Here is a 14196-nt window from a genome sequence, read left to right on the forward strand (position 1 = left end):
ACTATGGCTGCTGCTTTCGGAATATGATCATGCAGCGTTGCCAAATGTATTCATTTAAGGGGACATTCTCAGGAGCGCGTTAACTAAAAAATTACTTTTCTTTCAAAAAAATAATTGATCAATATATTTTCTTGAATTCAATTAATAGTATTATTTAATAATTGCAAAATTAGGTAGATATTTGAAAAAATAAAAAAATAAAACTATATGAGAGCTTCCAATACGAATAAAAAGAGCAGAAAATTCTGACATCTATCGACTATTTCGTAACTACATTTTTCATGACAATGCATGCAAATTTAAAGCGAACAGTGAAACAAACGAGAATCGGTGTAAATAATATTAATAAAGCTTTTAGACGTAACATGCAATTCTAATAGCTCGAAATAATCTCAAATGATTGGTTGTCATATATTAAAATAATTTTAAAGTATTTTTTTTTAATTAAATAAAATTTCGATTGACGTATTTATTTGTAATACCATTTAAATAAATAGTTTGTCGATTTAGCTGTTCTTCTGTAGTTTGTAGTACAAATCACACGTCACTGTAACGAAAAACACAAAAGAAATAGAGAGACAAATTTTTGATACATAATAAAATGAGTTCTACAATTTTAATAATTGCTTATATGAGCACGTGTAGTTCTAAATCACAATGAACAGTAAACAAACCATGCATATCGCGTATCATGTGTTCGTAAGCGCGTGGTTACACTTAAATGAAGCATATAGAAACTTGGCAACGCTGTCAAGGCGCCGCGCTGATCGTTAGTTGATTTAAAGTATCCGCGGTAAAAAGAAAAGAATACATCAGCTAATTCTATACAGAAATGACGAATAACACGAATTTCAATAAATTTAGATTTGTCTGCGAAAATTAAAAGATTATAAATAGTCATTTTACTAAAATAATATGTGTTTATTAAGTATTCTGCGATTGCTTACCTAAATCTATCTAAAAAATAACATCGTTCTAATACGATCGATCCGAGCTTCGCGCCGCTCACGGCGACATCTCGCGACAAATTCATATAACTAAATAACATAAAATTATTTGATTTTGTTAATTTAAATCGCGAATATAAAATATAAATACTTAAATTTATATATTTAATTCATAAAAATATCACTGATTATAAGACATTATTTTTTTTAATCTTTTAATTGTTTTATTTTAATATCTTATTTAAATATTATTCATTCAAATTAAATTTTTTTTCAATGCGATATTTATAATATATATTCTCAATATATATTCTTTGAACAATAGTATTATATATATTTTTGGATATTTATATAGAAATAAATAATGATTTTAATTATATATATGCATATATTTAATATTTTTAAAAGAAAATAATAGTAAAAATATTATATATATTTTAAAAATATTTATTTAAAATTTTTAAAATTTGGCAGCTGAATTTTGAAGTTTGATATATTTTTAATGTAAAAAAACATGCAAATTAGTATTATGAAATCATACTTTATGAAATATATATAAGTATATAAAAAAAATATATAAGTTTATAAGCTTATAAAAATTTATGTAATTATTCAAGTATCAATTTTTAATTAACTGATTAATAATAAATTATTAAAAATAAATGATAAAAATAAGAAATAAGCAAGAATGTTTATAATTAATATGTAAAATATATCCAAAACAACAAAAATAATTTAATATGCAAAATATATAAGTAATATCTAATTTAATAATAGTATATCCTAGTATAATATGCAATGGCGGCATATCCGGTGTATTATTTCAATGTTGTTTGTAATTTATAATTAGTGGTTCGTGTTCTTGAAAAAAATGCTTTAAACAAATTAATAAAATTGTTGATTACAACGATAAATTATTTATTCTTCGATTTTAAATGTTACTTTATATTTATATTTATAAAACGAATATAAAAAAAAATATAGTGAGTGTGAAAATTCGAATTAATAAAAATCATTTATATTAAGTACTAGTATCGAAGTAAATCAAAATGCCCGTATCGCATAACTAGAATTTTGTATGAGAAAAATAAATTCAGTATTTGTTCATTATATGAAAAAATCAAGGGATAATATGGTGAAAGGTAGGAATATGATTCTAAAAAATTCATGTACACTTTCACTGAAGATTTTGTTTCAATAATCAGGTTATGTTTTGATAGATTTCACTTCTTCTCTTTCCATTTTGAATGTTATCTTATAAATGCTAATTTTTCAAAACTTTATTTAATTCATATTTAATTTATTTATAATAAATTGTCTTAAATTTTTATTCATATATATCAAAATGCATTTTTAATCATTCAACTATATATTCGAAAATATATTTATAAATTAAACTAAATTTTCTTTTATGAATATTTTATATTTTATAATTTATTCATAACATTTATTATAATTGTTTTTAATTATAAGATATAAATATACAATATAATATAATTCTTATTGCAATAATAATTTTACGAAGTTTCAGAAATCATAGATACATTGATACGCGCATGTACTATATGACAATATAATATTTGTAGATATATATATAATTGTATATATTTTTTTTAAATATAATAGATATAAAACTTCATTAATGATATAATTTATATAATTCAATATATATAACAAAAGAAAAATATTAAGTTAATTGTATATGTCTCTTATATGTTATAATATTTAATATTATTATATTCTGAAAATTTATGAATTTTATACATATTTTAATTTAATTATAGGACGGCGAAAACGTGTGCAAACAAAAAATACAGGTCGTACAAAAGTTAATGTTTTATCCATTCAAAACGACATAAATCAATCATCAATGAAAAAGGAAATCAAACTAGATGATACTAAAAATGTAAAAAAAGTTAATTCAGATGAAATTCATTCAACACATAAGTCATCTGTATGCATAAGTTCCTTTTTTTATACACAAGTATGTAATTTATTTCAAATATTGTGAAAATTATATTAATACAAATATATATAATTATTATTATTATATATTATATTATTATATTAATATTGTATTATTATTATTTATATAATTACTATTTATATTTAAATTATACTCATATCTTTTTAATTTATTTTTATATATTATGCATGTATTTTTTATATATTATATGGAAAATAATTTTTTTTATTAAAATTATGGTTTTAAAATATAGATTACAGATATTTCTAAAAATAAAACTTCTATAGCGCCTATTGAAGAAAGGTTTTATAGAAGTGAAGAAATCAATACAGTACAAAATGATATTCTTACTGATGTTGGTCATTTTAGAACAGATGGTAATATCTTACTAATTATTATATTCTATGTATTTAATAAATATATATTTATATATTAATATCTAAGTAATGTTTCAGAAACACCTGTAGCAGTACCTATACATAGTCCATCAACACCGCACAGAATTAATATGCCAAATGATCAATGTGAAGACTTAGATGAAAGAAATACAAATGATAATAAGTCTAAAAAGTCTATAGCTCCAACACTTCATTTAGAACAACAAATTTCAAAAAAACCTCCTAACCGTGGCCGTAGAAAATTAAATAATAATCATTCTAGTGCAATTTATGCATTAGATTCTACAAATATCAAAAGTACAAATCATAAGCTTACTGACTACTTTCCAGTACGTCGTAGTGTCAGGAAATCTAAGAAAGCTGTATTAGAAGAAAAACAACGTGATATGGAAAACAAAGTGCTGTGTCAAGTAGAGGAAGGTTTAGAAGTAAGATAAATTCATAAAAAAAATGTTGTTGTTTTGTTATTCCATAAAATGTTCTTTGTTAGGTAAGACATTTTGCTGGTAAAGGTCGTGGAATAGTAACAACGCGAGAATTTATGAAAGGAGAATTTGTAGTAGAATATATTGGTGAATTAATTGATCAAGTAACAGCAAAGAAACGTGAAAAAATATATGCACTAGACCAAAATACTGGATGTTATATGTATTATTTTCAACATCGTAATCATCAGTATTGGTTGGTATTTTCTAAATTTTTTTTAGAATTATTATAAATCATTAGTTATTTATAATATCACATTTTTAGCGTTGATGCAACAGCAGAAACTAATAAGTTAGGTAGATTAGTAAACCATTCAAGAAATGGTAATTTAATTGCACGAGTCATAGAAGTAGAATCGACACCTCATCTGGTACTTACAGCAAAAGAAAATATATCTATTGGGGTAGAAGTAACATATGACTATGGAGATCGAAGTCGCGAAGCTATTCGTCATCATCCATGGTTGGCATTATAGCGCTATCAATCAATTAATTACAATAGCATGATATATTGTATAGCAAAATTCGTTCATTTGATTTTGTTCCTCCTATGAAGGAACAATAAATATATAAAAAACTTTAGTTGAATTTTATGAAAAAGAGTACATAAAAAAGAAATATATTCATGTACTTTTGCTTTAATATGACACATGTATAATTATGCATTTCTTTATCTATATAATAAAGAGACAAAGAAGAGAAAATTATAGATATTAGATATCTTATAAAATAAACAGTATAGTTCAATAGTTTTATTATATTTTAATTTTCATTTGTCAAACGCCAAATTTGTAAAAATTATTAAAGTTTTTAATCATATATTTTTTTAATGGCTATTATATTTAATTCATAATTATATAATATTTAATTATTATTCGTGATTATATGATAGTTTTGTATTACAATTCAAAAATTTTATGTGCACAAATATGCACGAATTTTTCATAATTTATGACAAATACTTCTAGTCATGGATTTAGTCTAGTATTAAGTAAAGTTGATATTATTAAACATCTCAAAAAAAAAAAAAAAAATACTAGACCAAAACTTTTCCTGGCTGAAGGATTTGTGATATATCGATATACGTGTCTTCTCTTCTTATTTTTAAATACTTAATTATGTACTTCGATCTCTGTATCACAAAATTTATAAATTAATATTTTTTTTTTTTATTTGTCAATGTGTCACTGCCAAATTCTAAATCATATGAAAAATAATTCATAAATTAATTTTAAAGATAAAAAAATCATAAAATAATTTAATTAACAAAAATACAATTTCAGATTTTTTGAATATTAAAAAAATTCAGATATCTTAATTTCTTATATGTTATATGCAAATAGAAAAGTAAAAGAAAAAAAATATCTTCATGTTAAAAAAATAAATTATACATAATTGATTATATATTATAATTGTATTAAATAAATCTTTAAAAAATTTTGTGTATATCTTACATATAAAAATTTTTACCAATACTTCATCAGTATTTGTTTTATCGAATATAATATTTACTATTAATTTTAAATATATATTGTAATAATTTATACAACAAATTAATAATTCTTAATTATAACAATCTAATGTCGCGAATTATATTTATGCGATAATTTATTCATAGTTTTAATAATATATTAGCATTTTTTATAATTATATGATATAAATAAATTTTAAAAATTAAAATTTTATATTGTACTAATATTAGTACAATATATATTAATCATTGTTATTATGAATAGTATTATATATGACGTAAATTATACAACTATAGCTTTATTTCAATGAAAATCGTAAAAATATATTATTTGTTCTGAATCTGTAAATAAATATCTTGATAACATATATTCTTAGTAAATATCATTATTTATTTTATTATTATTCAAATAAAAATAAGTTATAATTAAGTATATATATAAGTATATATAATAATAAATATATATTGCATATTTCGTTATTCAGATTTTATTTTGATTTCTTCATCTTCAGAATTTTCGCCACTACCTATAAAAGTTTCTTCTTCCACTTTTAAAAATGATAAACAAGATGAAAATTCTATATTTCTCGGTAAAGGTAACTTTTCTTCCATTAAAATATTGATGTTTCTTTCATTTAAATTTTCTTTATTATTTGATTTGGTAATATTAGGTTTTTCAAACAATTCATTTAATTGTTGTTTTTGTGCACAATCAAAATTTTTATCATTATTATCAGTATGTATTAAAGAAAAAGTATTATATGAAGATATCGACTGAGATGTAAATATTTCCGGAATATCATCATTTAAAGTATTTTCCTTTATTTTATACATTCGTTGAAGTGCCTGTGATTCTCTTTCAGACATAGATTTTTTCTTTTCAACTAAAGCATCTTTTAATTCAGACATAAAATTCTTAAATAATGCTTTATTTCGTTTATAATTATACAATGATATTTCATCAGTTGCTTCATTTAAAGGTTTCAAATATTCTTCTTTAATATATTCTTCAAATACTTCATCTATAATTTCCGGTTCTGAATCGATTATGGATTGAATATGGATATCGGAATTTGCAACTGATACTGGAATATTTGTTTCTAAATGGTTAATTGTAATATCATTATTTTGCAATTTTACCAAAAATAAATTGCTAAATTCAATAAAATCTTTCGCAGTTTCAATACTTTTTTGAGCTACAGTTAATTTTTGCATTGTTTTTTCCATGTAATCTTCGTTCGTTATATTTTCAATTACATCGTTATCAATATCTTGGAGTATTGATAATACATAACTATAAGCCAATTGTAATTTATCAGACGCTAAATACAAATGCATATATAAATCTTGCCATTGTGATGAATCTGGACTTCTAAAATAATGAAAATATATAAATAATGTTATTACATATAAATCTTATTCTTAAATAAAAATATTTTAAAAAAATTTTCTTACTTGTATTTATATGGTTCCAATTTAAAACTATAATAAGCATCGATATGTTCCGATAATTTTTTTTTATACGTAATTAAAGAGATATTTAAAAAACGAATAATATAAGCCAATTTTAATTCGGGAATTTTTTTATATGATTGTCGCCAAATATGATTATCATATGCGATAGCTAACAAATGTAACATCTCAGATTGAGTGAGAATATAAGTATGATATAAAATCTATTAAAAAAATAATATAATAATGAATAATAAATAAAATAAAAAATATTTATATAAAAATTAATTAGAATATATTTATTAAAAATATTTTAATTTAACCTTTAATTTTTGATAATTTATTTCACCATGTATTTCAAATGATCCACTTTCAAATCTTGTTAATAAATCTTCATTATAAAAATTCACTGGTAATAGTTTTATAAGAATTAAGGAAACATGATAATAAATGCAAGAAATATCTCCCAAATATTTTATTAAACTTTCCATTATAGGTGGTAAATATTTCAATCTAGCTGCTGTAAGATCACTATTGAATCGAATATTACTATTAAAAATAATATTATATAAATTATATAATAATTTAATGAAATTTGAAAGCTTACGAAAATTGTTGAGAATTTTTTTCTTTATTTAATTTTATTTTATATCCATATTTTAAAATTTTCATTCCTTTTCTACAAACATCAAAGAAATCATTTTGTAAAGATACAACTGATTTTAAATCCATATGTATCCTTATTCTTAAAAATTCCATACAACTAATATAATATAATATAGCTAATGTAAATAAACTAGTTGAAGTTCTATATTGAGTATAACAAGATATGTATAATGAAGATGATAAAATTGTGCCAAATAAAATAAATTTAGATGTTATAATTCTGTAAAAAATTAATATGATTACTATTTTAATTTTTATAAATAAATTAGCAATAAATTTTGCTTGTAGTTTATATAATTTTATATAATTATTTTATATAACTTAATAATGTAATATTTTATATAACTTAATAAATTAATTATATAATAATTACCTCCATGGTTTACAATCATATTTATCAAGAAAATTATATATTGCACAACCATGATCATTTAAAAGAATTTTTGTATTTAAAATAGTTTCCACTTGTTTTTTTGATATACTATCATCCTAAAATAAATTAAATTTTATATAAATAATATTATAATAATATATAAATATATGTTATATTATTTGTATAATAAATTGTTATAATTAATAATCATACCTGAATTATTTTTAAATACATGATATATAACTTTTTAAAAATGTTTTTTACATTGAATATAAAATCCTAAAAATTCGCAAAATTTTTTTTTAATATATATTATTTATAATATACATTATACATTAATTATTGTTTTATTAAAAAAAAACTTACAAATAGTTTGAAATATTTTTTTTCATTTTTTAATGTTAATTTTTCTATTGTTACACTTTCAAAATCAGTATAACCTAATTCATATAAATGTTTATATAAAGATGAATTCTAAATAACAATACATAATAAAATATTAAATAATAATATTGATTATTGATCAAATTTATTATAAATTTTTTTTTTAATACCTTTATAATAACATCTTCATCCTCATTATTAATATTATTAGAATTCATGATAATATTTATAATAATAATGAATTAATATTTAAATAAAAACAAAAATCCAATTGTAATAAGATATAAAGTTTCATTATTAAAATTACAATTACAAATCTTAATCAATACATTTAAATTCAAAAAACATTTTACATATTATTTTATTATTTTTTCATTGTTGCATATTTAGTTTGAACAACTTCATTTTTATTCTCAAACAATTTCTAATTATAATATTAATTTATTCTATTTAAAATATAGAAAACTATACAACTAACCCCATTATTATTAGAACTCTAAATCTTTAGTATACAACTTTGCAATTGTGCATAGGTTATAATTGTGTATAGGTATAGATTAGTTTTGAAAGTATATGTTTTTATATATATTGCTTCCAATAAACCATAAAAAAAGTTCGTATACTTTTATATGTTTTATTTATATGTTACATATTATACATAGTTAAATAATGAGAAATTTAATAGTAACACAACGTGCTAGTCGCGCTTTAAATATATTAGAAAATCAAATTTCAAATTTGAATGATTTAAAAGTATTATATACTTTTAATTCAAATAATGATGATTTATATATCTTTTTAAAAAATAAGTTATATAAAATTCCATCGAATCATATAGAAGACATAAGTTCTTTTACTTTTGATGAAGATTTAGAATTCGTCAGTTTGGAATATTGTAGTATATCGCAAGTATTGTACGGTGCCTGTAAATCCGGTAATATTATAAAAATAAATATAGAATCCGGATTTAAATATGAATCGATAATTCATTTAAATGTAAATTTACAATGTATGAAACTAAGTCCTGATCACGAAATATTTATATTAATTACAATTAATAATATTATGATTACAATGGTATCTACAATGATATCCTTTCAAATAATATCAAAGGTAGATTTACATGCACAATATTTTGGTCATAAACAATTTGTAACTGTTGGTTGGGGTAAGAAGGAAACCCAATTTCATGGATCTGAAGGAAAAAATGCAGCAGTTGTTAAAATAACAGAAATTAATGAAAATAATCTGGATGATGGAATGTGTAGAATCACTTGGCGTGAAGATGGTTCATTATTTGCAGTTGGTTTTTTACATCATGAAAATAAAATTAGACAATTTAAAGTATTTAATAGAGAAGGTATTTTACAATATACCAGTGAATTTGTTAATGGTTTAGAAGAATCATTATCATGGAAACCATCTGGTAGTTTAATTGCATCAACACAGATATCACAAAATAAACATATTGTTGCATTCTTTGAAAAAAATGGTTTAAAACATAGAGAATTTCTACTTCCATTTAAACCAAAAGAAATTAAAGTATATGTTAATTTATAATCATTATTATTTTTAATAAATTCAAATAATTTTTATTAATTTAGAATTTATGTTATAGGTAAATGATTTATTTTGGTCTCCAGATTCAGAAATTTTAACTATTTGGTATCAAATTCAAAAAGATTCTTCTTCAGTTTTACAATTATGGATGGAAAATAATTATCATTGGTACTTAAAACAATCTATTAATTTTCCTATGAATAATTCATTAATATGTGTAACATGGAGTGTTACATCCTGTTCTAAAAAATTGATTTTTTTAACATGTAAAGAACTTATTACTTGTGATTATAATTGGTCTGTTGATCATAGTAGAGGCACAACTATACATGATAAATCTGTCATTGGTGTTATTGATGGAAATAAATCATTAATGACTGGTCTTAGAATAGGAATTGTGCCACCACCAATGGCACACAAAACTTTAGAAACTAATGAATTCATAAATGCTCTTGTTTTTGCACCAGATATAAAAAGTAAAACTACTTGGATAGATAGTAACACATTTTTTTGTGTTTCTGCCAATAAGAAATTAATATTTTATAAACATTTAATGGTAAATATAAATAAATTATAAATTATTTATAATTACATAAAATAAAATTATGTATTTTTAATATAATATTATTAAATTATATATTTCTAATATTATATTGTTAATATATTTATTAATATATTTAAAAAATTCATTTATTTAGGATTCATTGTTATTAGAATATGAACATATAGGAACATATGACATTAAATGGAATGTTTCATTAGAATGTGAAAATTCCTTCTATAACATGCATCACTTTTTATGGCTTGATGAAACTAGTGTTTTATGTTCATTGTCAATAAATGATCAAAGTTTTCTTTGTGTTTTAATATTAGATGCAATAAAAGATCCAATTCAAGGACAAGTAATATTAAGGTATGTTCATGCAAACAATTCTATTTAATTTAAAAAATAAACTAAATTTTAATTAAAATTAATAGTTTTTTTTAATGTTTATAGACAAATATATATTATGGATGGTTTAATTCAACATATAGTTCCTTCTCCTGATTCAAAAGAAGCATATATAATTGTAGAGAATTCTATTATAAAATATACGAAAGAAACAGAACTAATTCCAATCAATATACAATTGCAAGAATATACATACAAAGTAGAAATTGTGAAAACTGAGACAAAGCATGCAATATTGTCATTATATCATAGAAATTGTTTTGCAATTAATGGAGAACAAATTGCTAATAATATCACAAGTTTTTTTGTTCATTCAGAATTTTTACTACTCACAACTACACAAAATACTTTAATATGTGTTAATTTAAATGAGAATGATTTTGAAGAATTAATAAAGCAGGATTTAACCATAAAGCCATGGGAAAATCATCTTAATGAAAAATCATTTTCAAGTATAATAATGATTTATAATCAATTCTTAAATTTATTTTGTAATATTAATATTGTAATTAAGTTTACAATCAATATTTTCAGATTTAAATATTAGAAGATTAGAAAGGGGATCTCAATTAATTGCTGCTATTCCAAAAGATTCAAAAACTATTTTACAAATGCCTCGTGGAAATTTAGAATGCATACAACCAAGAGCATTATCTTTATATATTATTGGATTTTATTTAGATAATTATGATTTTTTATCTGCATTTAATTTAATGCGAAAACAAAGAATAAATTTAAGTTTGATTTACGATCATAATCCACAAAAATTTATCGAAAATGCAAAACAATTTGTTGAACAAATTTCTAAAGCAAATTGGTTAAGCTTATTTTTATCTGAATTAACAAATGAAGATGTTACTACAACAATATATGCAAATTATTATCGAAAATATCGATTGAAATCAAATTGTGAGATAAATAAAGTCGAATTGATTTGTAATTTAATAAGAAATATTATGGAAGAAAGAAATAATAATAACCAGTTAATTCAACCAATATTAATCAGTTTAGTAAAAGATAAAAAAAAGCAAGGCATGGAAGCTGCATTATTAAAGATAAAAGAAATTCAAAAATTAGAAGAAAAAGTAATAAAAAATGAAAAACATATAAGTTCTGATGAAGCATTGAAATATTTATTGTACATAGTAGATGTAAATGTTTTATTTGATATAGCTTTAGGAATGTATGATTTTGATTTGACTATGTATATAGCTTCTAAATCTCAAAAAGATCCTAAAGAATATATTCCATTTTTAAATAACTTGAAAAAACTTGATGAGAATTATATGAAATATTCTATTGATTTACATCTGAAACGTTATGAATCTGCTCTTGAACATATTGCAAAAGAATCAAACAGATTTAACGAATGTTTAAATTTAATACGTAATTATAATTTGTATATAAAAGCTTTAAAATTATTTGACAAAAAGAGTGAAGAGTATAAGGAAATAGCCAAAATTTATGGAGAATTTTTCTTAAAGAAACAACAGTATCAAGAAGCTGGAATTATGTTTCATAGGAGTGGTAATTTGAAAGAAGCTTTAAATGCTTATAAATTATGTGGTAACTGGCAAGATGTTATTATTCTATCTACTCAAATAAAGCTAAGGTTAATAGAAATTTTATATATTTATGTAAAAAAAAAAAAAAAAAATAAATTGTTGTAAATTTATAAATAAATATTTGATATTAAATTATATTTTAGTGATATGGAAAAACATGTGCTTTACAAAGATCTCACAGAAAATCTAAAAAATAATAAGAAATATGAGGAAGCTGCACATATTTTAATGAATTATTTGAAAGACACAGAAGAAGCTGTAGATTCTTTATGTAATGGTAAAAAATGGAAAGATGCTATAAAATATGTATATGATACCAAAAATGTAGATTTAATTGGTAAGTTTACAATTTAAAAAATAATACATAAATAATCTTGTTGTTAAAATTATTTTATTTTAGAATCTCGTATAAAATCCAATGTATATGAATATGCAGATCATGCAATGTTTCAAATAGAAAAAAATAAACAAGATTTTCAACGACATAAATCGCGACTTATAATAGTCAGAAACAATATTTCTCAAAAGAATTTAAAATCATATAATGAAATAATTTGTGACAATGAATCACTATGTGCTAAAGGCATTTCAGATATTCTTAGTGATACAAGTAGTATTGCTTGTTCAACTTTAAGTCAAAGATCGAAATTATCTACTTTATCTGGGTAAAAATAATTTAATTTTTCTTTATAAAATATATTCGACAAATATTAAAAACTAAACATATATATTTATTATTATTAATTAATAGTTCCAATTTTTTTAAACTAAACATATATTATCTATTTATTATTTTTAGAAAAAGCTATAGATCGAGTAAAAATCGTAGAAAACAAGAGAGAAAATTATTAAGTTTGAAAGAGGGTAGTATATTTGAAGACCTAGCATTGATACAAACTTTGTATCAAATTATTAGCAATATATATAAAGAACAAAGTTTGTATATCTATTTGTAATGATCAATTAGAATTTAAATATCGTACAAAAGTTACATAATGATATTTTTAATTTTAGATGATATATATGCATTAATACAAATACTTGTTTATTTTGGTGATGATGAATATGCTGAAAAAATACAACATTGTATGGAAGAATTACTTCTAATTATAGAAAAAAGTAAATCTGAAATTTGGAACAAATCTGCACCTTCAAGCCTAATAGAAATGGTATATATTAAAATATATTTATAACTAAATTAATTAATTATATCATTTTTATATTTGTTACATTTCAGGAAAATGCAGAATTTATGATGTCTACGGATTCGCAAGGATTAAATGTTTGCCAAAAATTGATTGGTAAGTTTTTCTTTTTAATTATTTAAAAAACTTTTACTTGAATTATTATTCAAATTTTCAGAATCTTACGTTATACGTCCACCAGAATCTAATTCTTCGCCTTGGAAATTGAATATATTTTAATATTTAATTATAATAAATATTTTCAAAAAAATATAATTGTAGATTATATTTTATAATTTTACAACTTTCCTACTTTTAAGGAAATACATTTAGATCCATTTATTTTTTCATTTATTTAATAAATCTCTAAGTTATGCATTGTTAAAGATAATTTTTCTACAAGTATATATGAAATAAAATATGTTACAATAATTATTGAAGTTTATAACAAAGTTTTGCGAGACTAACTCGCAGCCTTATACTAATTTATCGATTTGTATTACAAAACAAATATCTCGATATAAGACTTTAAATATACATATTATAATATAATATTTAAATTTGTATAAGTGATATATGATACCCTGAAAAAACATTATTACAGTTTATTTTCTACTGAAATTTTCTTTACATAAATTTTATACAATATTTACGTTCTAAACGCACAAATAGTTTGGCAAAACGCCAAATATGAACAGCCACGTTCATCGATATAATATTTGTGAAAATATTGATATCAAAGTATAGATTATTAATATTGTCTGGAATACTCGGGTATTTTTATACATTAACA

General features: G+C 21.2%; 3 protein-coding genes across 3 annotated transcripts; 2 read left to right on the forward strand and 1 right to left on the reverse strand.

Annotated features, from left to right (window-relative positions):
• The first annotated feature begins 1734 nt into the window (after positions 1-1734).
• On the forward strand, positions 1735-4528 carry LOC412027 (histone-lysine N-methyltransferase PR-Set7). The gene is made up of 6 exons (XM_395493.6): positions 1735-2089; positions 2732-2931; positions 3167-3290; positions 3369-3739; positions 3802-3992; positions 4062-4528. Exons 1-6 carry the CDS (start codon positions 2026-2028, stop codon positions 4270-4272), a joined length of 1161 nt encoding a protein of 386 aa, XP_395493.4. The 5' UTR covers positions 1735-2025; the 3' UTR covers positions 4273-4528.
• Positions 4529-5643: 1115 nt separating this feature from the next.
• On the reverse strand, positions 5644-8505 carry LOC102656529. The gene is made up of 8 exons (XM_026442496.1): positions 8313-8505; positions 8125-8232; positions 7972-8037; positions 7759-7874; positions 7327-7605; positions 7043-7250; positions 6723-6943; positions 5644-6639 (listed from the first exon to the last, which is right to left on the reverse strand). The coding sequence occupies exons 1-8, from the start codon at positions 8358-8360 to the stop codon at positions 5745-5747; spliced, it is 1941 nt and encodes a 646-aa protein (XP_026298281.1). The 5' UTR covers positions 8361-8505; the 3' UTR covers positions 5644-5744.
• A 162-nt stretch (positions 8506-8667) lies between these two features.
• LOC551809 (putative elongator complex protein 1) lies at positions 8668-14196 on the forward strand. Its single transcript, XM_006558883.3, has 11 exons — positions 8668-9684; positions 9761-10258; positions 10401-10615; positions 10700-11106; positions 11189-12266; positions 12363-12556; positions 12620-12884; positions 13019-13155; positions 13234-13388; positions 13457-13520; positions 13582-14196. The coding sequence occupies exons 1-11, from the start codon at positions 8812-8814 to the stop codon at positions 13641-13643; spliced, it is 3948 nt and encodes a 1315-aa protein (XP_006558946.1). The 5' UTR covers positions 8668-8811; the 3' UTR covers positions 13644-14196.

This window comes from Apis mellifera, linkage group LG8, assembly GCF_003254395.2.
Source record: "Apis mellifera strain DH4 linkage group LG8, Amel_HAv3.1, whole genome shotgun sequence".
Lineage (NCBI taxonomy): Eukaryota > Metazoa > Arthropoda > Insecta > Hymenoptera > Apidae > Apis > Apis mellifera.